This window comes from Protobothrops mucrosquamatus, unplaced genomic scaffold, assembly GCF_001527695.2.
Source record: "Protobothrops mucrosquamatus isolate PMUCROS unplaced genomic scaffold, P.Mucros_1.0 scaffold2653, whole genome shotgun sequence".
In the NCBI taxonomy this organism is placed as follows: domain Eukaryota; kingdom Metazoa; phylum Chordata; class Lepidosauria; order Squamata; family Viperidae; genus Protobothrops; species Protobothrops mucrosquamatus.
In genome coordinates, this window is record NW_015388704.1 from 55,424 (window position 1) to 81,064 (window position 25,641).

At 38.1% G+C, this 25,641-nt stretch overlaps 1 protein-coding gene across 1 annotated transcript in view; it reads right to left on the minus strand.

Moving 5' to 3' along the window:
- Positions 1-221: 221 nt before the first annotated feature.
- The window catches only part of DNTT (DNA nucleotidylexotransferase), a 139,314-nt gene continuing 113,894 nt past the window's right edge, over positions 222-25,641 (minus strand). The window contains exons 8-10 of the mRNA XM_015825478.1: positions 24,597-24,680; positions 1,510-1,612; positions 222-577 (exon numbers count right to left, since the gene is read on the minus strand). Coding sequence (XP_015680964.1) covers positions 1,526-1,612; positions 24,597-24,680 — 171 coding nt within the window. The 3' untranslated portion in view covers positions 222-577; positions 1,510-1,525. The remainder of the gene's footprint in view (positions 578-1,509; positions 1,613-24,596; positions 24,681-25,641) is intronic.

Below are 25,641 nucleotides of genomic sequence, written 5' to 3' on the forward strand. Positions count from 1 at the left end.
CTTATTATGATATTCTATTGGTGTATATCCGGGTTTCCCAACCTTGGCAACTTTAGGACACGTGGACTTCAACTCCCAGAATTCCCCAGCCAGCCATAGGTTCTTCGGTTGGGTTATATGAAAGATTGAACAAAGGAACTAGTCAAAATTTTGAGACAGTAATCACATCCCCACAAAATCAACACCCTCAATCCTTTTTTTTTTTTTTTTTTTGCATCTAGATGCATGCAAAGTGCTAGAACTTCAATTGCATGGTTGCAGGCATGATCTTGAATTTTTGTCCACTATATTTTTTATTCTGCCAAACTATGTTTCCACCTTGGGCATGAATGTCCATGAAGGAGGAGTGGGGGGAAGAGTGAAAGCAATTGGCAACAGCCATGTTTGCAGAAGAGTCAAAGACGTCAAGAGGATAGCCAGGACCCTGTGGTTAACATGCCCCTTTGTCCACGCATGTGACATCAACATGTGCAACAAAGTTAGTTTTGAATGGTTGCAGGGTTGATAATGTGGTTGTAGATGCCATCTTGATTGACTTTCCCTGATGATGCCCCTGTGACAGATCCATAAGCAAGTCCTGGAAAAGAACAATACTGTGCTAGGAATAGAAGTCAATCAATTTGTTACATGTCTGAGCTAATCAGCATGATCAATCAGCTTTATAATTTAATATTGACCAGGTTTATCTCTGAATAAAATCACCTGCATTTATCATATTTCACTATGACAAAAGGTCTCTCGTACTGTACTCAGCCTTTCTGAAATAAATAAGTTCAAGCATCCATTCTGTAATAAAAGAATTGCTTACAGAAACAGAGAAACAGAGACAGAAAGGGGGAGGATTTGGACCACTGCATTTATAGAAAAGTTAGTATATAACTTTCAAATTAGCAAAAGTTCCATTAACCAAACTAATCTTTTTACGAAATGGTAGCATTTATATTATGGTAGCAAACCATGAGTTCTTTTTTGTATATTGGTTTGCATAAAGATATTTGGAATAGTTAAAATTAGAGTATTTCTGGGTATTAATTATTTTTGCATAATGACAGATTTTTTTTCTTGTTCGACTAATTATTAAAACTGAAAACAAGAAAACATTAAACATTAATAAGCTGAAAATGCAGTAGGATAGAGTTCTATTATTTGGGCCTTCCAGATATGCCTTAGAGGGCAGGAATTCTAAAAGCTGCATCTGGAAGTTAATCTGGAGGGTGCCAGGTTGAAAGTCACTCCACAGACATTCATTTTAAAATATGTTATCTGCATGATTTAGCAGTCTCATTATGACTTCCTGCCAATCCCTTCCTTTTGATTGTGTGGTTGTCACAGGAGCAGGAAATTAGAACAAAAGAAACATTTCAAAATATCAATTGCCAACTATTCTAAGGAAATCCACACCTACAACAAATATTCACAATGTATTTAAGATCTTTCTCCCTAACTAATAATAAAGATATGCTTTTCAGGTAAGTAAAACTTTGCTTTGAAACAGTGAAATGATGTAACCTTATTAAAAATTTCTTTAGGCATTTCTTTCCCAGGGTTCAAGGTAATCCAAGCCCAGGTGTGAAAATATTTCTTCCTCATTTGCAGCACTCAGAAAAATTTTCTGGAAGAAGAAAAAAGCTCAGTTTAAATAAAAGAAGACTATTTCTGAAACAACTAGATCCATAATTAATGTACTTAGCATTTGTGCTGATCTTGCCAAAAATTTGAAAATCTGATTGTCACATTCCAAATGAAAAACATGTTCTTATTCTGCAAAGTACATGACTACTGAAAAGCAAATAAACAGGGTTTTTTCCTCCTAAGATGTCATATTTTTAATTCAGCATCAGTTAGGTCTCTGCAGAACTCTTGTTTCATCTCAATCAATTATTTCATAAATATTGTATTTATGTAACATATTTCCATTGACTTTTAAGTACACTTAATACAAAATGGCTGTTTTGCAAATGATTTCAGACTATGAATTCCATTTCTGTAGTTCTCATTATAGCTTCACTGGTCAATAAGGTACAAGAAGCATGAAGTGAACAATTTTAATTAACATTTTAATCAATAAATGATTGCAATTTTACCAAGCTCAAATTTTGTACTATATTAAAGCATAACTTGTTCTTTTAAATATATCCTTAATATTACAAATGTAGTTTTCCAGAATAGTTGCCCAAGAAGCAAATCCTGAATGCAAAATAGAATTTTCCACTATCTTTGCCATTTTTTTAAAATAATAAGTGACAATCTCTTAGCTTGGTAGACTGTGATCCTTAAACTGAGTGTAAAGATGAGATCTGAATAAGTTGAATACATTAATAATATTAATTAGTTAGAAATAAGAATGCATTCATTTTTTTTCTTTTAACAACCCTGTAATCCCTTGCATTGGGATGGAGTTAGGGCAACTGAATGGAGCTGAGCATTTACTGGCTGGATGCTCTTCCTGATGCCTATATGGAGTTCACAGCAAATAATAACTCATTGCGCCCAGAGAGAGAAATATCTGCCACTACCTAGGATTGAACTCACAGCCTCCTGATTGTGAGGTGAGAGCTCCACCTCTAGGCCACTGCACTGCTCGCATTCATAATGTTTATTACTAATTAAGAAATTAATTATAAAACAGTAAGCCTGCTTCCTTTTTTGTTTAACTTCCAGGGTTGCAACTTAGAGTTTCTGCCTTTAATTCAAAATGTGTGATCAGATTGTATAACTTACGGCTTCTTCTATTGCTCTGTTAGAAAGCCAAAGAAGGAGGAAAAGATGGAACTGGACTAGGAAAATATGGACAGAGGCTTCACTTTTGTCTCTTCAGCTTTAGAAGGAAGAGATGTGCCTCTGAGTTGAAACCTGGAGATCCTAAATTTGAGATTTGAAGGAAGTCTCTGCGTTTGTTTCTTGAGCAATGTATTTCCAAGGCTGAGTCAGTCTTATGCTACAATTTTGCCATCTTTACTGCAAAGGCAGACATTTAGTTCTATAACATCTCTAAAAAAGTCTACATAATTTAACCACCCCTGAAATCCCACACCATAGCACCTACTATCCATGAATGTCTCAAGTCTTTCCCTATTAAAATGCAGCAAATAATAGAAGGCAGGAGCAACTGAGGTGTTTCCTGGACCAAACCTCCCATGTATAACATAGCTGACAAATTAACTCTAGAATGTTCTTCCCATGTCATTTAGAAATACAGGTAGATAATTCCATGCCAGCAAAGAAGAAGTTAGGAGAGTCAGAAACTTAGAACTTCACTTTGTAGAAGATTACTTCTGTTCACCTCCATGAAGACATACCATACACACACATGCAAAGACACACAGAAACATACATACAGAGTGTTCTACCTTACAAACAAGCTTTAATACCCCCCCCCCAAAAAAAATACTCTCTGGCTTTACCAATTCCCAATCAGTAGGAACTTCTGTCATCCACCCATCGTAACAATAAATATTGTTGAAAATAATTGAGCCAAAGTTATGGAGAAATATTACTGTTTCCCGATACAAGAGATTACAATAATAGTCTAATAGCCATGTTTAATGTAAAAGAAGAGAAATAGAAAAGGAAGTAGCAACAAAAATATCCTATATCATAGTGGTTCCCAACCTTTCTGGTTCTGTGGATCGGCAGTGGCAGTGGGCGAGGCAAGAGGGGGAAGGTTTCATGCATGTGTCTGCTGCTTGCACAAATGGAGCTTTGTGCTCTCACACACTCGCACGCTGCTTGCACAGCCCAGTTACCAACGGGCCGCAGCCCAGTACGAGACCGCAGCCCAGGGGCTGGGGACCCTTTCTATAGCAGGTACAATATATAGATATTATTGTAGATTAGATAAAAGGAGAGAGAGAGAGAGAGAGAGAGAGAGAGAGAGCGCACAGAAACAGAATTGGTATATACTGTATGTATGTACAAAGTATAGGCTTCGTCTCTGTCCCATTGGACTTACAAGGCTCTACCGATTAAACAGATTTAATGTCTGTTTATGCTTTCCACTGCCGCAACATCACAATGCCTGTTACAAATGAGTAGGGCTTATATCATGTCAAAGCGACACTGTTTTTATCAGACTGAGCCATTCTGCATAAGCACACCTATGGACACTGCTGTCTGACTTCATTTTCATAACCAATAGTTTTTTAACCTGCCCTGCCCAAATTATCATTTGAAATACATGGTATTAACAACAAAACTCTCTATACTTAAAGAGACAAGAACAAATAGATTTCCAATCCTTTCCTTCCATTTCTATTTATCACTACTTCAGGTAGATCCAGCCCTGAATTTAGATAACTCAAATGTACAAATTAAAGAACACAAAGAGCATTTTCAAACTGAATTAACAATATATATATATTGATCCTTCAAGCAAGAAAGTTACTCATTACTACTTTTTAATAGAGATTTCTTTTTCTGTCAAGTTTCAATAGAATATTGTTTTTTGCAGATTTTTTTAGCCTAACTTTAGCCAATCAACTCTAAATGTTTTTCAAGTCACAAGCTATCATCATGAATTACTTTAAAGTCACCATTTCAAATTACACATACAAGTTAAAACTGCAATAATCTCTGTGAGTTCATGGCTGGAAATTACTACCATGGATGTTATATTCTAGATAGAGATTTGGTGTGTCATTAAATGAAGTGCCTATAATGGGAATCAATCTCAAAGAGCTGCTTTTTTTTTGACATTAAGTTCCATGGACTGCAATGTCAACAGTAGGGAATCTGTGATTTGGATGCATTTTATTCAAGCTTCTGATTCATTCATTTCCAGACAGTGGTTCAGTGTCGAAATATGGATGCATTCCCCATGATATGTCCTCATGATAGATGCTCAGAGAAGCATAGATGTCCACATTTTCACCAAACAGAAGGATCACATAAGCAGTGGGTTCTGTCTGAAGTAGGCTCTGGAGATGCAGAAATCAAGTCAGCAAATGTTAATTACCATTCAAAATAGTGTGAATCCAGGAAGTAAGGAAGGCAGGCATCCATAAGTCAGAAGAAATGAGCCCCGGAAAATGGAATAATCATAAGCTGTGAAACAGTTGCAAAGAGTGAGGATAGAAGTCTAAAACAGACAAAGGAAAGTAGGAAGGCCAACTGGCCCAATCAACCGAGCTCTTTGGAAGAATGGATATGCAATTACTGTAGCAACACTATAAAAAAAACCATCCAGCTGATTTCCACTTGTTGCATTAACATGCATTCCCACTGTCTATGAGTTGGCAGAAAAGAACGCCCGTGTAGAATTTATATTATGCTGCTCCCATGATTGAGCTGAATTCTGCTTCAGCAACAAGCACAGAGAACGGTTCTTTCTTAACAGATTTAATTCAGAACAGATTGAAGATGGCAGGCTTCAAGATTTGTAGGCTTCTTTTTTCTCTCCCCCCAGCAGGAAAAACCACTGCCATTTTCCTTAAGTGCACCAAACCAAACAAACAAACAAACCAAACATAACACACAGACACACAATACTACATCTTTTCTTCATGTTCTGCAGGCAAAGCAGTTGTCATCCCCACCACCCCTCTAAGCATCCCAGAATGCTCCCTTCATTTCCCAAATCCTGCACTGCTACATCTTGCTATGAAGGTAGTCCTAGACTTACAACCAATATTAGGACTAGATTTTCTGTTTTTAAGCAAAGCTGTTGTTAAGTGAGCCTTGCCCCATTTTTCGACCTTTGTTACAAGAATCACTGCAATTGTTAAGTGAATTAAGTGGTTATTAAGCAAATCCCGCTCCCCCCATTGACTATGCTTATCGGAGGACCGCTGGAAAGTTCATAAATGGTGATTACCTATCCCTGAGATGCTGCAACCATTATAAATACTGTACATCCCAGTTGCCAAGCACCCAAATTTTGATCATGCGACCATGGGGTTGCTGGGACAGTTGTATGTGCAAGGACCAGTTGTAAGTTGAGGATTACCTGTACCTATTTTGTAAGAAGGTCTCCAAGACTCACAGTTGTTATTGATATAAGTGACAGTTTTGTATCATGACAGCCTTTTTAAATTTCTTCTTCCCCTGAAGACAATCCTGCTTCTCTCTCTGACACAGAATAATTTTATATTCCCTTTTGAGTCTTGATAGAAATTTTGGAAGTTATGGGTAGGTATGCACTGATGCATGGAGTAACCTAGGAGAGCTGGGAATTAATCAAGGAGCACAGATTCCATTCATGCACTTTCTATGTCTTTTGCCCACATAAATTAAGCTCATAGAAATGCATTTGAATAGATGGAGTGATCAAATCACACCCTGTTGCACAAATATCTCAATGCTCCTTTTATTGACATTCACTTTCCTGCAACTCCCAAAATAGCACTTTGAAAGGATCCCCCCCCCACTTGTTCTTGTATCCATTTCAATCCTCTGAGTCTGCAAAATTTGGCAATATATCTCCTAAAGCACTGAAGAATGAATAATACTGAGCAGAAACATTAAAAAGGGAGATTGTACTGTGGTAACTGACAAGCCTGGGGTGAAGATCACTAGAGAATGAAATACAGTAACTGATCAATTGGAGAGAAATCCGAAAGTCTCTTCTCTCAAGAATAATTTTCTTGATTCATTTCAATCAAGAGTTTGGACTGGTTTTGGCACTGAAATTGCCTTGGTGGCCCATGGCATTATCTTTCCTGGGAAGGGAAAGTGACATTGTATTTATTCTTCTGGACTGGGCTTCTTCACAACTTGCAGCCAAGATACTGTACTAAAGCCATGGTGGCGCAGTGGTCAGAATGCAGTATTGCAGGCTAATTCTGCTGACTGCCAGCAGTTCGATTCTTGCTGGCTCAAAGTTGACTCAGTCTTCCCTCCTTCTGAGGATGCAACTTGTTGGAGGCAATATATGCTGACTCTATAAACCGCTTAAGAGGGCTGTAAAGCATTGTGAAGCAGTATATAAGTCCAAGTGCTTTTGCTATTGCTAAAAGAAGCTCTGAATATCTTAGAACCTTGCAGTAGCTCCCCTCATCTGGCTCCTTCCAGATGATACTCAGCAGTTATTTGTCAACTACATGGTATTTATATGCTGAGGTTCTGCAAGACTGTGCTTTAGTCTCCATGCTGTCTAACATAGCAATAGCACTTAGACTTATACACCACTTCACAGTGGTTTATAGCCCTCTCTAAGCAGTTTACAGAGTCAGCATATTGGCCCCAACAAGATGGCTCCTTATTTTACTTTACAATGGCAGTGAAAAAAGTGACATATGACCCTTTTTCACACTTACGACCATTGCAGTGTCCCCATAGTCAGGTGAGCAAAACTCAGATACTTGACTACTAACTCATATTTATGACAGTTGCAGTGAAGATGATCCAAGGTTGGCCTCCAGTTGAGTGGGAGGGACTGGGATGTGGAACAGAGTAAAGAACATTCCATTTGGAAATGCCCACAGTCTACATTAGTCATTGCCTTCTAAAGACTCAGATGGTAGAGATGCAGAGACCTGAAAGGGATTCTATGCCTGCAGTGACTTGAAGAGATATTCAAAGAAGCCTGAACTATGACCTGGTATTCTCAAGTATTGTGAGAATGTAAACATATGTTTTACTTTGCAGTTAAAATTTAAGCAAATCTTACAAGATGGTCTGAGAACTACCATTTAAAAACAGCAGTAATATTCTTTTGAAACGTGTAAGCGTTGTTCAAAATTGTTAGGACACCAGCTGTTGGTACATTTGCAGTCACACAGGCTTCAAATGGGATTGAGAGACTTTATATGGAAAAGAGTATATTGCAATATCCCTTCACTTCAGTGATCCAACACAAGTAGTATCAGCTATGCCGGCAGCCGAACTCTCTAGCCCAGCATTTCTCAGCAACTTTAAGAAGAGTGGACTTCATCTGGGCAATTCTGGGAGTCCACATAGTCCACAAATCTTAAAGCTGCTGAGATTGAGAAGCACTGCTCTAGACTACTCTATTTGCTATTACATAAAGGAGATCAAATTCATTGCCCTCAGGCTTCCTTTTCAAATTTTGTGCAGGTTTTTGCGCAGTTCACATGTTTCATGAGAACGCAAGATAAAATTAACTTTATTATGAACCTTTGCAACAGTAATAAGTCAGGTTGAGACTCATCTCCAAGGAATTCTATCCAGAACATCTGAAAAGAGCTAATATATGTACTGATCACGCTTGGCACCCAAAACTTTTCTGAAGGACACACATTACAGCTTCTCCTAAAAATGATTTCAAATGGGAAAATAAACAGAGGAAAAGTACATGCAATAATAAAAGGGTCATTAAACGGCAGGGCAAATCCAATAGCATTGCAGTTATGGCTTTTATTAGAGATGAAATATGTAGATGGATAATTGGCTGACAAGAAAGGAGCTTCGCTGAACATATGGGAGGGGAGCAAAAGAATCAAGGGCAACTGCAGGTCATCAGAGCTAGCAGAAATGAAATAAAAGATAAAATCCAAAAGGGCAAATGGGATAACAGCATGATTTTTTTGTGTGTTGTAGCAAAATGGGGATAAGGCAATCGTGCACTGGATTGCACAGTATATATTTGTGTTTTTCACTTCGATAAAACAGTCTGCATGGATAAACAATTGAATTTGCCTGAAGCATTACACTACACAGCAAATGTAAATTTTATATTTAACTAGCATTATTTCATACCAATATGCACGTAGCGTTCCTGCTCTGAAATCCAATCTATCCCAAATCCAGCAACAAATATAATGACAAATGTATTGGAAGGAAAGCCATCATTCTTTGAAATAAGATTATAGAAAACTCTGAATAAGGAATTTGAGAACATAAGCCATCAACTATGAGCCCTTAGGAAACATCATGAGACACTGTATTAAAATATGCCATGGGATTTATTCTAATAATTCTGATTATGACTACATTTTAAGCTAATATGAATCAAGATCATACATCCTAGTTCATTTTAGCATGGAATAAATTTTGCAACCAGAAATAAACTGTATAAATATATAAAATGAAAGCTTTTATTTAAGAATAGGTATCCTAATTTATTAAGCCATTATTAAAAAGAACCACAACAGTAGATTGACAAATTTCTGGAAATCCTAAAATCCAGATTAATAAAAAAAATATGGTAAATCCATCCAAATAATTTTCACTCCCTTCCAAAAGGTTTATATGCACACTATGTTTTAATTCTATTTTATCTGAGTCCACATTTCATTAAAGAACATTTTATGTCATGGCACATGCTCTTTTCAACATCCTTTCCCAGAATTAGATGGTCCCTGGCCCTGTCGCCCTTCCATAAGGCCAAATACATGTTTTTATTCCAGGATCTAGGAATTTCAATGTGTCATTTAACCTGTGCAATAGTTGTGTTGATCCATCATTTTCACCTGGGTTGCAAATTACATGTGGCTTCTTTATTGTTTTATGTTTTTTTAAAACATGTTTTACTCGTAAACCTATGGGGAGCTTGAGGGGGTCCCACACTAAATTGTAGATCACATTGTGACGAACTGTAAGCTGACAGCATATGGTCTCATTTTTTAAAATATAAATGATGCTGCACTTCAATAGTAAGATGGCCTAGACATTGGTATTTGAACATAGTTCTTTTTAACATTTATATTTTATTGGGTTCTACTAACCTAGATGAAATGTTAATACTGTATATTGCTAGTCCATGTATGATATGCTATATGCTAAATAAATAAATATGTGGAGATGGGGAATGCAGAACTCAGTTTGAAAAATACTAACTGTAAATTAATTTGTCTGTCAGAGTTCTATATTCAGTTTGCATAATGGACTACAACTCATGTAGAAAATCCCTTAACCAATGCACAAGCAGATTTGCTCACTTGACTATAGAACTGTGCATACAAATGAAGACCACCTATTGAGTCTTCTTTCCCAGTCAAAACCCAATTGAAGTAAGAAAACAAAGCAATTATCTTTTCTTTATTATTCTGGGAATAAAACAAAGACAAATGGGATTGAGAGTCCACTTCTAGCATGTTTAAAAGAAAAACATTTGGTCCACGGTGGATCTCCATGTTGATCCCGATTTAAAAATATTTTATTGCAATTTTGAAAAGAGAAATATGCAAAAGAACCATATGCAAAAAGAAATTGAAATGGCAATATCCAACAAATTAATTCATTATGAATTTCTAATGGATTCCCATGTTATTGAGGACAAGATTCTTTGAGGCTATATGGCAGGGGTGTCCAAACTTTTTTCAAAGAGGGCCAGATTGGATGAAGTGAACGTGCTGGAGGGCCGAACATTTTTCCGAACATTCTTTGAACCATTACAATTAAATGCAAATGAATTATTTTATGCCTCTTTCCTCTCCCTCTCTTTCCTCTTTCTCTCTCTCTCTCTTTCCTTTCCCTTTCCTCTCCCCTCTCTCTCTTTCTCTTTCCTCTCCCACTCTTTCTCTTTCCTCTCTCTCTCTCTTTCCTCTTTCTCTCTTTCTCTTTCCTCTAACTTTCTCTCTTTCCTCTCTTTCTCCTTTCTTTCCTCTTTTCTTCTCTTTCCTCTTCCTTCCTTTCTCTTTCCTTTCTCTCTTTCCTCTCTCTTTCCTTTATTTCTCTTTCCTCTTTCTCTTTCCTCTTTCTTTCTTCTCTCTCTTTTCTCAATCTTTTTTCTTTCCTCTTTTTCTCTCTTTCCTCTCCCCCTCACTTTCTTTCTCTCTTTCCTTTCTTTCCTCTCCTTTCTCTCCCTCTTTCCTCTTTTTCTCTTTCCTCTCTTTCCTCTCTCTCTTTTCTTTCTCTTTCCTCTTTCTCTCTTTCCTCTCTTCTCTTTCTCTTTCCTTTCTCTCTTTCTCTTTCCTTTCTCTCTTTCTCAATCTTTTTTCTCTTTTCTCTTTTTCTCTTTCCTCTCCCTCTTGCTTTCTTTCTCTTTCTTTTCTCTCCTTTTCCTCTCCCTTTCTCTTTCCTCTCTTTTTCTTTCTTTCCTCTCTTTCCTCTTTCTCTTTCTCTCTTTCCTCTTTCTCTCTCTCTCTTTCCCTCTCTCTTTTCTCTCTTCTCTTTCTCTTTCCTCTCTCTCTTTCTTTCTCTTCCTTTCCTCTTTCCTTTCTTTCCTCTCCTCTTTCTCTTTCCTCTAACTTTCTCTCTTTCCTCTCTTTCTCCTCTTTTCTTCTCTTTCTCTTTCCTCTCTTTCTTTCCTCTTTCCTTTCTCTCTTTCTCTTTCCCTCTTTCCTCTCTTTCTCTTTCCTCTTTCCTCTATTTCTCTTCTCTTTCTCTCTTTCCTCTTTTTCTCTTTTTCTCTTTTCTCTTTTTCTTTTTTTCCTCTTTCTCTTCTCTTCCTCTCTTTCCTCTAACTTTCTCTCTCTCTTTCCCCTCTTTCTTTCCTCTTTCTCTTTCCACTTTTTCTCTTTCCCTCTCTCCTCTCTTTCTCTTCTCTTTCTTTCCTCTTTCTCTCTCCCTCCAGGTTAGGAGAGAGAGAGAGAGAGAATGAAAGGCAGATGGCGCCGAACGGGCAGGGAGAGCAGGATGGAAGGTAGAAGCTCCCGGCCGCTCCCCCATCGCTTCTTCAGCCGATCAAGCAGGGAGGGGCAGGGAGGGGGAGCAGAACGGGAGGCAGCGGCTCCAGTGGCGGCGGCCCCATTGCGTCCTCAGCCAAACGGGCAGGGAGGGGGAGCAGGACGGGAGGCAGCGGCTCTGGCGGCAGCCACTGCAGCATCGTCGGGGTCCCCGTCGCCGCCCCTGGCCCGGCCGCCACCCCCGCCGCATCCTCAGCCACTTCGCCGTCTTAAGAGGAGGGCGCCAAGGCCGGGTGCACCATGGGCGGCCGTGCTGGCAACGGGGAGTGCCGACGAGGGGGGGTCCCGATCGCCGCCAGCCCCGCCGCCCTCGCATCCCAAGGTCTCCTTCTCCTGCAGCAATGAGGGCAGCAGCGGCGGCTCCCTGAAAGTGCCCGAGGAAGGTGGCACCGATGGGGCCGAGGTGGGGCCGGACGGCGGAGAGCCCTGTGGCAGCCAGGCGGGCTTCATGCCTGACTGCCATCCGGCCCGGGCTGGGGAGACATGTGGCCGGTTCGGCTTCCCGGGGAGCGATGCTCCCGCTGGCCGCCGCACCAGCCATCACTGCCGCCCAGCATGGGGAGACATGTGGCTGGCTCGGCTGCCCAGGGAGCGGCCCAGGAAGCGATGCCCCAGCCGAGACTAGAACAAGTAAGCCGGGGGGGCGCACCACCTGCCCCGCAGCTGCTTCGCGGCAGTGCTCCATGAACTCAGAGCCCCCTCCCTCCCCCCGGCACTGACCCTCTGTCTCCGGCTCTGCTACTGCTTGGCGCCGGCTGGGCATCGGAGGGGCTGCTCTCGGGGCCGCAGTTTGCGGGAAGGCTGGCCCGCTCAGCGGAGGCTCGGGCAGGCCACTCCCAGTGGGGATCTTGGGGCTTCCCCGCATGGCTCCCCAGCCACGTGCGCCTCAGACGGGGCCAGCCCAGGAAAGAGACTTCCTGGCCACCCTTCTCCCAGGGGGTGGCACACCCGGGCCGTGGGAGGGCCGCATTTACATAGAGCAGGGAGGGCTGTTAGAGGGTCATATTAAACCGGAACGCGGGCCGCAAATGGCCCGCGGGCCGGACTTTGGACATGTCTGCTATATGGGGATGACCTTGAGAGCAACTGTCAGAAGCCATTACAAAAGCAGCAAGGGCAGAACCATTGCTTAAGCTTTGGGAAAGTAGACAGGAAAAGAACTAGGCTGGCTCTTTCCTGACTTACTGTGATGTAAGGAAGGAAATTTAAAACACAAGGCAGACCTACAAGATCCTATTAATAGAGCCTATCACAATATAGTTTTAGCCTTCTTGTGGAGTCAATTTCAATTTCTAGACACGGCTTCAAAGGCTCATATTGACCAGAACTTCCTCTTATGGTACGATGAAGAGACACAGTGGAAGTTGAATCAGCTAGACTCTTCCTTCTTTAAAGTACGGCCATTATATCCACTGCCACATCTAATTGTTTATATAGAAACAATGGAAAAATCCATCATCACCAGATGGATTTGTAATTGGTTGACCAACTGGGCTCAACATGTAGTCCTTAATGGAACTGTATCTACATGGAGAGAAGTGAACAGTGGGGTATCCTAAGGCTCTGTTTTAGGTCCAATACTCTTCAACATCTTCATCAATGATTTGGATGAGGGGATAGAAGGGGAACTCATCAAATTTATAGACAACACCAAGCTGGCAGGAATACCCAACACTCCAGATGATAGGCTCAAGATACAGAAGGATCTAGACAGACTTGAATACTGGGCCCTATCTAATAAAATGAAATTCAATGTACAGAAAAGTAAGATTTTACATTTAGGCAAGAAAAACCAAATGCACAATTACAGAATAGATGATACATGGCTCAACAGTAATAACTATGAGTGGGATCTTGGAATCCTAGTGGACAATCATCTAAATATAAGCAGTGTGCTGCAGCTGCCAAAAGAGCCAACTCAGTCTAGGCTGCATTAATAGAGGGATAAAATCAAGATCATGTGAAGTGTTAATATCACTTTATAATGCCTTGATAAGACCACGCTTAGAATATTTCATTCAGTTTTGGTTGCCACAATGTAAAAAAGATGTTGAGACTCTAGAAAGAGTGCAGAGAAGAGCAACAAAGATGATTAGGGGACTGAAGGCTAAAACATATGAAGAACAGTTGCAGAAATTGGGTATGTCTAGTTTAATGAAAAGAAGGACAAGGGGTGATATGATAGCAGTGTTCCAATATCTAAGAAGCTGTCACAAAGAAGAGGGGATCGTCCTATTCTCCAAAGCACTTGAAGGCAGGACAAGAATGGAAACTAATCAAGGAGAGAAGCAACCTAGAAAAGGAGAAATTTCCTGACAGAGCAATTAATCAATGAAACAACTTGCCTCCAGAGGTTGTAGATGCTCCAACACTGAAGAATTTTAAGATGAGATTGGACAACCATTTGTCTGAAATGTTATAGGGTTTCCTGCCTGAGCAGGGGATTGGACTAAAAGACCTCCAAGGTCCCTTTGAACTCTGTTATTCTTTTATTTTTATATATGGTTATTCACAATACTTGTAGGCCACTTTAGGAAGATCATTATTCTCAAAGATATGATACAAACAATGAGGAGAAGAAAGGAGAGGAGAAGGGAAGGGATATTTGGATTACAGAGAATGCTACCGATGCTAATCTTGACTGATTTTAACATCATCCACTATTTATAATTGTCCAAAGGAAGAAAGCATATGATAAATAGGAAAAAAGAAAGAAACCAAAGGGAAAAAGAAGAAAAAGAAAAACCAATAAAATACTCTTAGAAAAAAATCAATTAAAGCATTACTGGAAAACTATTTGATTTCAAATTCCATCGCATAGTACTTCAACTAAAACTTCCAATAGATATATTTATAAGCATTGGAATTATTTCTGACTACAGTAAGTTATTTTGCCCTTAAAAACGGTGTCTAAATTTGCCTTGTGTGATATATGATAACTAGGGGAGCCATTCTTGCTTAAATTTGGCATGCTTCTCTTCTGAATGTAGGTTGTTACTTTTGCTATTGCTGCATATTCCTCAGGTTTTCTTTCTGGTCTGGTATCATTGGAAAATGTCTCTTTTTCCAGTACTGAGTCAATTTGACTTCATCAAATTTTATGGTCAAATATAGAATATACTCCTCCCTACAGCCAGATCTGTAGCCTCTGGTTCAAATAGCAAATCTAGTATTTGAACCAATGTCAGTTACAACTCATTTACTCATAAGAATAATAAATATTCATCTTGGGAATTAAACTTCTAAAAAAGTGTTGGGGGGGTTTAAACTAAAAAGAATGGAGGCAGGGCCTTTAATAAGAAGTCAAAGAAAATAGTTGAAGAGTATCAATTATGCTGACATGCTGAATTGCTGCCTTTGATTGCTCTGCCCAACACATTGTGTTGAACATGTGATTTCTTGATGTTTCATTTAAAGCAAACCAAAGCATTTAACTATGCTATGTTACATATTTTAGCTTTAAGAGGATTTGCACATTGGTTGTGTAAAAACTGCATTAAAAATTGCCAGCCATAAAACTGCCATTTGAATCCTTCTGTGGAAGGCTTTGATCTGAATTGCAGTGAATGGTCATTCCTTTTTATTGTAGATAAATACCGAGATGATTTTAACTCTTGATTTCTAAAGCAGGCCAGGTGCAGAGAAACACAAATTCCCAGACTTGAAAGCCTAATTGCTGTTCTGCCCAGGGAAATAAAAGTAAGGGAAGCACTTAAGGGGAGGAAAATGTACATCTGTTTAAATGACTCAGTGTTTAATTGAAGTAATGACTATGTGAACAACACTGATCACATTGGAAATCAATATTATAAACTTGGAATCTTTATGTTTACTTTATGGTTAATCCAGTCATTACGGCAGACATCTAAAGCAAAAACTGCAGCTGTACCATGTTTAATTCATCAATATGTTCGCTCAAGACTGACTGCTTCTGTGTTAGCACTACATAATTTTAGCAGAGCATCTGCCAAACTCCAGTCTATAGCATCCCAGTTTTGTAAAGAACTATTAAAGATCCTTTTTTTAGGTTGGTAAGTAAAGCCACTTCTGTTTTTTTAAAAAATAATAAATGGAATTTGAAAACAAACAAATCAACACAAACATTCTCAGTTGCTAGCAAATGATTTGGCAAATTAGAATGGTTTATTAGCAGTTTTGACCAGCTTTCTGCAACTTGTTGTCTTCCAGATGTGTTGAGCTTCCCCATGCATTATCTTCAGATAGCAAGCATTCATCTTGAACACATTTGGAGGCCAGCAGGTTGAGGAAGGCTGGTCATAGCCTACATACACGGGTCTAGGGCAACTCACCATGGCCAATTCGCCACGGCCAACTCACCATGGCCAACTCATAGTAGGACAACTTGCTGCATGAGAAGAGTTACACTAATACAGAAGAAATGGTGGAATAGAATCATTAAAGAAATGATGCAAAAGGAGGGACAAAATGAAATGTGAATGACAAAAATTAAAATTATATATTTATTTATTTATTTTAAATAATTAAATTGAATTATTGACTTGTCCTGCGGCAAGTTGTCCTATGGTAAGTTGTCTATGGCGAGTTGTCCCATTCTGTACATACACAGCCCCAAACCCCAGAGGGTTGTTTTGCATGAGGGCAGGCTTTCCAAATTATATTTGATTAATTGATTTTGTTCAATTTTTAGGGCTGCCCATCGCATATAAGCACCTCTGAGCAATGAAGACTGTTAAAAACATCAGTACAACAATAAGTAAAAAGTCCACAATAAGAATAAAACAAAAACAGGGATGACCATCAGCAATATACTAACATTATCCCAGAGGTGCACCTAACCTCCCAAGACCTGGGGGAATAACAAGCTCTTAAGAGCCTCTTGAAAGACCAGCCAAGTTTCAGGGAAAGGATGTTCCAAATAGATAACAACTTTAAGACTTGTGGGCTTCAACTCCCAGAATTCCCCATCTCCCAAAATTTTGGGGGATGGGGAATTCTGGGAGTTGAAGTTCACAGGTTTTAAATTGCCAGTGTTGGACACCCCTGCTCTGGATGAAACCCAGAGCACGTATCTCCTGTCAGACCTGATGCGGATCAACTGTAGAAATGCACTCCTTCCAATATCCTAGCCTTATGCCATAAAAGTGACAAATAGCACTTTGAATTGCACCTGGAAGCCTATTGAGTGCCACTACAGCTTGCAAAGCAAAGTTGTAACATAGTCATACTAAAGCACACCCATCATTGTTTGTGTGTCCGCATTTCAGTACTATTTGCAATATTCTTCAAGGATAGCCTCATATAGAGCACATTACAGTAATCCTATCAGGAGGAGACCAAAGCACGACTGACTGTGTGCAATGCTGCATGATCTAGGAAAGAGTACAATTGGCAAAGAACCTGAAGTTGTGTAAAGTCTCCTATCCATAGAGGCCATTTGCTCCTTGAGCAGTAGACATGAATCCACAAGAACCCCCAAATTGTGCATCGTCTATGACAGGGTAAGCCATTTAGACTTAAGGATAGAATATCATTGGGTCCAGGAAGTCCTCAAACCCAGAAACATTCTATCTTGTTAGGGTTGAGTTGAAGCCAGTTCTTCCCCATGGAGACCCCATAGCCTTCACACCCCAGGACAGTCTCCCCAGCATTGTTGACTGGCTTGGAGCAGAGATTTATAGCTTAGCATCATCAGCATACTGATGATAACTCACCTTCTGCTGGAAATTTTATATGGATTTTTTTTTGCTGAAAGATGAAAGAACTGAAATGATGATTTATGGATTTGAAGATTCAGAAAGACATGGATTACATGAGGAGCTGAAGGAACTTGTATAACATTGGAGAAGGAAGAGGGACAGTAAGATTGTACTAAAACTATCTATTGAAAAGAAGATCAGAAGTCATTCATGTATTTTTTTTTAATTTTAATTTTTTCTCTCTCAATTGCACTTGCATGTTCTTATTTTTATCTCTTTTCTTTTTTCTCATTTGTCTTTTATTCTATGAAAATAAATCTTAATAAAATGTAACTTAAAAAAAAGGATATCTCACCCCATGCTGTTGATTGACCTTTCCCAGATGTTTATACAGATGTAAATAGGAGTGGGGAAAACAATGAGCCCTGAGACACTCCACAAGGGAGTGGGCATGAGATCAATGGTCACCCCACCCTACCCCACATATTTGTGGAAAGAAGAGAACCACCATAGGACTGTCTCCAACTCCAACACCTGTAACTCATCAAGAAGTATACCAAGATGATGGAAGGAAAACTGCTGAAAGGTTAAGTCATTTGCCCACCAGTATTCCTCCAGAATCACAATCAATGTTATTTCAGCCTTGTGCCCAGGTACGAAATTCATGCTTCGCCTAAGGCTACTACATTGCCGTAACATTAATACTGAAACATGATGAAAATTTAGAAGCTGCCTCTCATGATACACAAGGACCTGCAGAAAGCTAGTTATCTGCCAATTTATGCAATCATCTGAGGTCATCCAAAAGGTGCTTTTTCAAAAGGCAACTGGACATATATTTTTTTAAGACATTTTGCTTCTCATCCAAGAAACTTCTCCAGTTCTGTTCAGTTCTCTTCAGAATTGAAGAAACTTCTTGGATGAGAAGCAAAACATCTTTAAGGAAAGACAAAGTCCAGTTGCCTTTTGAAAAAGCACCTTTGGGATAATCATGACCTGGATGACTGAGAATCTCCACAGACAATCACCTGAGATGTTTCTAAATAGTATCAGCATAGCACATAATAGCCTGCCTCATATATATATACAGAGGCAGGCCATTATGTGCTATGCTGATACCATTTAGATATAATATAATATACAGTAGTGGCCAGAATTGTGGAAACCTTTGGGGAAAAGGGTACAGTAGAAATGCCACCTTTGGTTAGGTTTCCACCCATTTTTCTTCTAATTTCTTTGTAACTATAGCCTTGTTCACTTAATAATATTATTTTACATTGCTTTTTGGGCGACCAGTCAACTTTTTGCACCATTACTTTAATTTTATTACATTTTACAAGCTCATTAAATGAAAGAATACAAAAAACCTCAACCAACTTGATAGCAATCGCATAACACATTGACAAATATCATCCTCTCAGCTTCAATACATGACATCAATAACTGAATCCGACTGTGATCTGATTGGCTCATTGCCAAAACAAGATGACACCTGATTGGCTCTCTAAACACTCATGCTCATTGGCTACAATCAGATGAAGGAAAGCTACCTGACATCAACCTCAGCAAGTTGTGCTTCCTTTTTCTGGTTATTTGGCTATAACTTTTCATAGAATACAGTACAGATAATTGAACAAACTTGTTGCATTACATTCTTGATTAAATTATCTTTCCATTGATATATAATTTTATGGTACTACTCCCAAAAAAAGTGGTGCTATTTGCCATCAAACCTCAAAAATACACTTTTTCCAAAAGGTTTCCACAATTTTGGCCACTACTGTATATATAATCTAGCAACCAATTTCTTCAGCACAATCCAAAGCCTAGAATTCAGCAACACATATTGCTAGATTAGTTTGCATAGCAACAACTGAAAATAGGGGGGGAGGGAGGGAGGTTTGAATGCCAGACTGGTCTTTAAATGACATGCATAGGGACCGTGACAAGTATGTAAATTACTTCAGCAACTTGCATCTCTGACCTAGTAGAATGTGACAGCATCTTTGTTGCTAAGTAAGGCTCATACTGGCACCCTTCCCACATTGATCAGCTTCTGTAGCATCCATAGTTTCCCCTCTCGGGATACTTTTTACAATATGTCTTGCTGTGATACTTCAATATCTTTACCTTGGGAATTCCATCTGTCATATGCAGCTCCTAAGGCTTTGTGGCTCATCTGCCCTATTGTTAGTTCCAATAGCCAATCATAAATAGAGATCATTGTATGTTTAGTTAACAATTTTTAGCCACTAGATTTTTTTCCAAATCAAGACAAAGGATGAAGCCAGATGAGACCAGGATAAAAAAATGCACGAAGCCAGGACAAAAACTAAATTTGATTTAAACATATATATTCTTAAAGGAATTAAAGCCACCAGGATTCAAGTTGGACATGCAAAGTTTCCTTCGCTAATATAATTCTACCCTAGATTATTTTTTTTACATTAATATTGTAATCTATAGTATTGTCAATTTTTAAAAAGGGATCTTGACACTCACATGTAATCATATTTTTGCAACACTGTTCTAGAGGGTACCAGTCCTAGCATACAGGATTTAAGCCTTTATCAGCTTAATTTTGTATGTGAGAGAGACATAAACAAATAATTGTCTCTTGTGTCTTCTTGCTTGTCATGAATGCATGTCTCAGTGAATGCACATGAACCCACAGTTATGCAGGTTTTACTTTTTAAAAAATGCTGCAATGTAGCTTAAGTGATGAGATCTGGAATTATTTCCCATGAATTAATGATCTTTGATTTATTTAGCAGACATATGCCCAGCAAACATATAAGCCTTTTCTATATATAAAAAGAACACCTAAATATTCAATAAGATTACTTCTTTAGCTTCAGGAACTTTGCTCTCATTTCTCAAATAAATGAGGAAAAGTAGAGGTGATATGAAAGCATGCACATAATAATTAAAAAGAAACTAGCTTCACATTTGCCAGAAATCTTTTGATTAAAGGTGGATTCTGAAGCAATTTATTTTCCACTGATGGGTCTTAAGAACAGCACCAGGATCTAAGACTGAATTGGGTCTGGTTTTAAATATAAATACTGTACTGCCATACAGTAATTTCTGCCATAATGATGCTCTGTCCTCAGTGCTGTGCTGTGGCATATTATTATAAATATTTAGGACTGGCATATGGGAGGTTGCTTGCAGATGACAGGGCACAAGAACATACACTCACATCCTTACCCCAATGAAGAGTCAGTTTTAAGATAGCCAAGGCAATCCTAAATTGTATTAATAGAGGGAAAGAATCAAGATCACATGAAGTACTAGTACCACTTTCTAAAGCCTTAGTAAGACTACACTTAGAATATTGCATCCAGTTTTGGTCACCATACTATAAAAAAGATGTTGAGACTCTGGAAAGAGTGCTTAGAAGAGCAACGAAGATGATTAGGGGCTGGAGACTAAAACATATGAAGAACGGTTGCAGAAATTGGATACTTCTAATCTAGTAAAAAGAAGGACTAGGTGTGTCATGATAGCACAATTCCATAATTTGAGGGGCTGCCACAAAGAAGAGTGGGTCAACTTATTTTCCAAAGCCAGAAGGCAAGACAAGAAGTAATGGATGGAAACTATGGAGAGAAGCAACTTGGAATTAAGGAGAAACTTCCTAACAGTGAGAACAATTAACCAATGGAACAGCTGGCCTTTAGAAGCTGTGGGTGCTCTATAAGAAGAGACTAGACACTCACTTGTCTGAAATGGTATAGGGTCTCCTGCTTAAAGCAGGGGGTTGAACTAGAAGACCTCCAAGGTCCCTTCCAATTCTGTTATTCTATTATCTGTTATTGAAAATATTCGGCTTGAGTGCAGTACCTATAACTATTATCTCAAATCTAACATCAAGTTAGTAGGGTGTATTTAAGTGAAATGGATGCATTTTTTTTTCTACTTTGGATTAGAGAGAACTAAAGACAAAATCTACCAAGGAGTCTTTGGTATTGCATGGCAAATGGATGTGGGTGCTATAGCCAACTTTCAGTGGTGAATTCTAATTCAGAAACCTTTTAGTACCTGCACACTGTTTCTTGTTTGCCCAACACACTGAAAAGCCTTTTCTTTGATTTGTGCCTTACCCTCAGCAGTAAGAGATGAGGAGGACCTCATTCTCTGAGAGAAGCTCTCCTTGTGCTCAGAATGAACTTGAGACCTTTTTACATGTATTTTTTCACTGCCCTTTCTACACAGCAGCTCTATCCTTACTGCTTCCTAACAGTAACCAAATCTGTTATCTTTCCTCTGCACAGATTGGAACCTACCATCAACAAAAGTGTTGCTAAGCTGCTATTGGTAGTAATTTGCATTAAAAGGCATCATGAATGCAACGATGGTGACACTGTGAAATGCCTTTTTTTTTTCTTCTACCGCATTGCATTTTTAATTTATTCAATTTCTATTTCATCTTATTTGATATTGTTTTATTCTGTCTTATTCTATTCTTATTCTATTTTTTCCCCTCTCTCTGATTTTTGTAATCTAATTTGGGGAGTTTATATGACCATTACACTATTTTGTTGTATTTGGTCATTACTTTTCTTAGTATTATTATTATTTGGTTATCTGGTCAATGACCGTAGTTGAATAAATTTGATTTAATCTGCCTTGATTGATAATTGCTGGAGATTGTGCTAATTGTGCAAGTAAGTCATTTGAAGATTATCTTATCCTGTATTCATGGAAATATAGCATTCTGTTCATAAGATATAATAACTGCATTTTATTCTGCACTAGTCTGGTCATATCTGGAGAGTTGTGTTCAATTCTTTCAAGAAAGGAGATAAACTGGAGCATGTACACAGCAGGACATTCAGAATGGTGAAAGAACTGAAATAATCCTATCAGAAAATGATTAAAATTATTGGACAAATTATGTTGGGATCCCAGTTGAATCCAGCTAAGGATTTTTTAAGAAGAGTAAATTTAACTCTTATCATGTAACATTTGGGAATTGGTAAGAAGACAAAAGAGAATTAGAGAATATTTAAAATGCCATTGTTATTCATTTTGCATTGCTTTATGTATTGGAGGTTCTTATTTAATTTTGCTTAGTATACTGCTAAGTACCATGTTTCCTTTAACCTTATTTCCAAAATAAAATCTAAAATGAAGGAATGAATTCATGTGTATACATTAATAACCAATCTTTGGGAAGGTGTTTCAATTCTGAGAAAGATTATAATTATTGTAAGTGTAGCTATACAAGGATTGCATAACAGCAATATAATCTCTGCACAAAACAGTTACATTCTTCCATCTCTATAGATTTTAGGGTTTTAAAAAAAATCATCAATTATCACCGTCATGCCCAATGTAATGAAATGTGCGGATGACCTTGGGGAAAGAAGGAAAGAGATTCCTCAGATTTCAAACAATCTTATATATATAAAAAAAAATAACGGAGTTTGTAAGGACCTTGGAGGTTTTCTAGTCCAACTCCCTGCTCAAGCAGGAGACCCTATAGCATTTCAGACAAGTGACTGTCCAGTCTCTTCTTATAAGCCTCCAGTGATGGAGCACCCACAGCTTCTGAAGGCTACTTAATTGTTCTCACTGTTAGGAAATTTCTCTTTAGTTCTAGGTTGCTTCTCTCCTTGTGCAGTGAGTAACCTCCTTGCATACTTCCTAAAAGCTTGTATAAATTAGTATTGCCCCAGGTATGATTTTTGGGGAGCAAACATCACTGATCACAGTAATATATACTTTTGAGCCAGGATTTTTCAAACATTTTGGGCTGTGAATCATCTCCTGAACCCCATGAAATGGCAGCTGTGACATTTTTCATGGAAAACAATTCCTACCCTTTTCACTATACCTTAGAAAAAAATGCCATGGATGCCCCAAGATGAATTTCACTAAAAAAAATTTCTCTCTTCTCTTCTCTTCTCTTCTCTTCTCTTCTCTTCTCTTCTCTTCTCTTCTCTTCTCTTCTCTTCTCTCCTCTCCTCTCCTCTCCTCTCCTCTCCTCTCCTCTCCTCTCCTCTCCTCTTCTCTTCCTTTTTTTGCCCTTAATCTCTCATGGAACTCCATCAAGTTATTCTAGAACATGAAATTTCTGCAGTACAGAAATTTGTTTTCAGCAATGAGGCCAGGATCATACAATTATACTTAGGTGTTCCTCAGCTTCTCAGGTGGCCTCTATTCAGATCAGCTTAGCTTTAGAAGAAAAAGCTCCCATGAGCTTTTAAAACATTGGACTATTATCAGAGGAATACATTTCTTTCCTTTGGATGAAGTACGCGTAAAATTATTTTTGTTTCAGCTAGGCTTTGTTTTCAAGGCTAACTGAATCTTATTTAGTTTATTCCTTTGAGGGATTAAGAAACAAGGAAGATGAGAAATTAAGTCTTTTGTTTTACTCTCTGAGATCCTAGCTTCTATTCAAAATATTAATCTGAGCACTTGAGAGACAAGTTTTCCTTTCTCTCAGTCATTTAGTTAAATCAAATTAAAAGCATTCAATAGGTTGATGAAGTAAATTTTAACAATGATTTTAAGCATTTTATATTCTGGAGAATATAATTGGAATTTAAAATTAAATTGCTACTTTGACTTTAACTAGAAATTCTCTTTCATTAATGTTCTTTCTGAAATGTTTCTCTAAGTGATGTTTTATTTCATGTGTGTAATTTTCTCTGTAATACAAAATTGTTTGAATTACTATGTGAGTTTATTTAATTACTTAATACTCACTACAGTCAAGGTTAAGTCTCATGGCACTTGTAACAATAGGAAGCAAGTGACAGTGGCATAGCTATAAGAGAATAAAACAAAGAAAAAGAGGCTAGAGGCTGGAAAAAGGAAGGGATTAGGCTCAAATCCAAATCCATTAGCTGTTTGTATATAAATTTGCAAGAAACCTGAATTTAAACAGAACTCTGTAATCAGTGGTGGGATTCAAATATGTGAACAACCAGTTCTCTGTGTGGATTCCCCTTCCAGAAGTCCATTCTGGACCTGGGAAACAAAAATTAGCTACCGGTTCTGCAAACTGGCTGAATCCCACCACTGTCTGAAATGTTACCTGGGAGCAGCTGTAGTTAATAATTCGTGTTTCTCACTGGAGACATCACTTCCCAACAGGAAATCATATAAATATTGCATAAGTAGGCAGGAATCTTCTAGTAATTTTTACACAGGAAGGAATACAGCTTCACAGCTACATTTTAAATTTTATTTAATTTATTTTCTCTTTCTGTACAAACCTATTCATGTGAAATATTTCAAGGTAATTGCAATTTGACCTTCAATTTATTTGACAATCAGAGGTCTAATTTTTGCTTAACAGATTGGGGGATGAAAAAGGCACTGAACAGGGGGATGATTGATGAATTCAGTAATGACAGTAGAAAGGAAAAGACATTACCTTCGTTTTATCATATAAGGCATGATTATCCAACATCATTTTCCGCTCATGGGTAGCATATCTCCGCAGATCACGTTCAAATTGCTGCATACATATAAAATACTCAGTGTTATTATAGCAAAGCCAAATTATCTATATCTATCTATCTATCTATCTATCTATCTATCTATCTATCTATCTATCTATCTATCTATCTATCCATCTATCTGCTTTGTTTTAATCTATTGTAGCACTCTTTATTATAAACTTTTATTAATATACTATAGATATAAATTTAAGATAAATTGATATTGTCCTGCAACGACTTTTAAAATCCTAGAGTGAAGATGTTCCTGAGAGCTAATATTAAAGACCAGTCATGAGGAAGCCTGCTAGGTCTTCATTACTGCACACATAACCATAAGTAATGTGATATTTTGATATTACATTACACTTTTTTCTATAATGAATGTAGTCTGCAATTCTTACAAATTTTGTAATGGATGTTCACCCAGAGCTACTCTGTTGGATGTGCGATACTATATCACATTAGCTAGTATTGTCTTCCTGATAATTATAACTTTATAAGAAGAGATGGTTGAAGTTTAATTTAAACACACAGTGGATTCTGTTTGCTTCTGACTCACAGAAGATGTCGGAGTGAAACAAAAATCTTTAGGTGTTTGTACTTTTTCAGGAAGCATTACAGTTTATAATATGTTTGTTGGTAGCTGCCTAGAGATTAGAAGCAACTGTCAAGGAAACACAAAATACAGAATAGAATAGAATAAATTGGACTGGCAGTTTTTAAATAAAATATTGGACTATATGAATTTTGGAAATCAATTTAAGACAGCTATAAAAGCAATTTATCAAAAACAATCTGCTCAAATAATTATTAATGGAGATCTGACAGAACCTATAGATATACAAAAAGGTACCAGACAAGGTTGTCCACTTTCTCCATTATTATTTGTATTGTCTTTGGAAATTCTGTTGTCTAGAATTAGAGAATCACCAATGATTAAAGGCCTAAAGATTTCTACTAAAGAATATAAACTTAAAG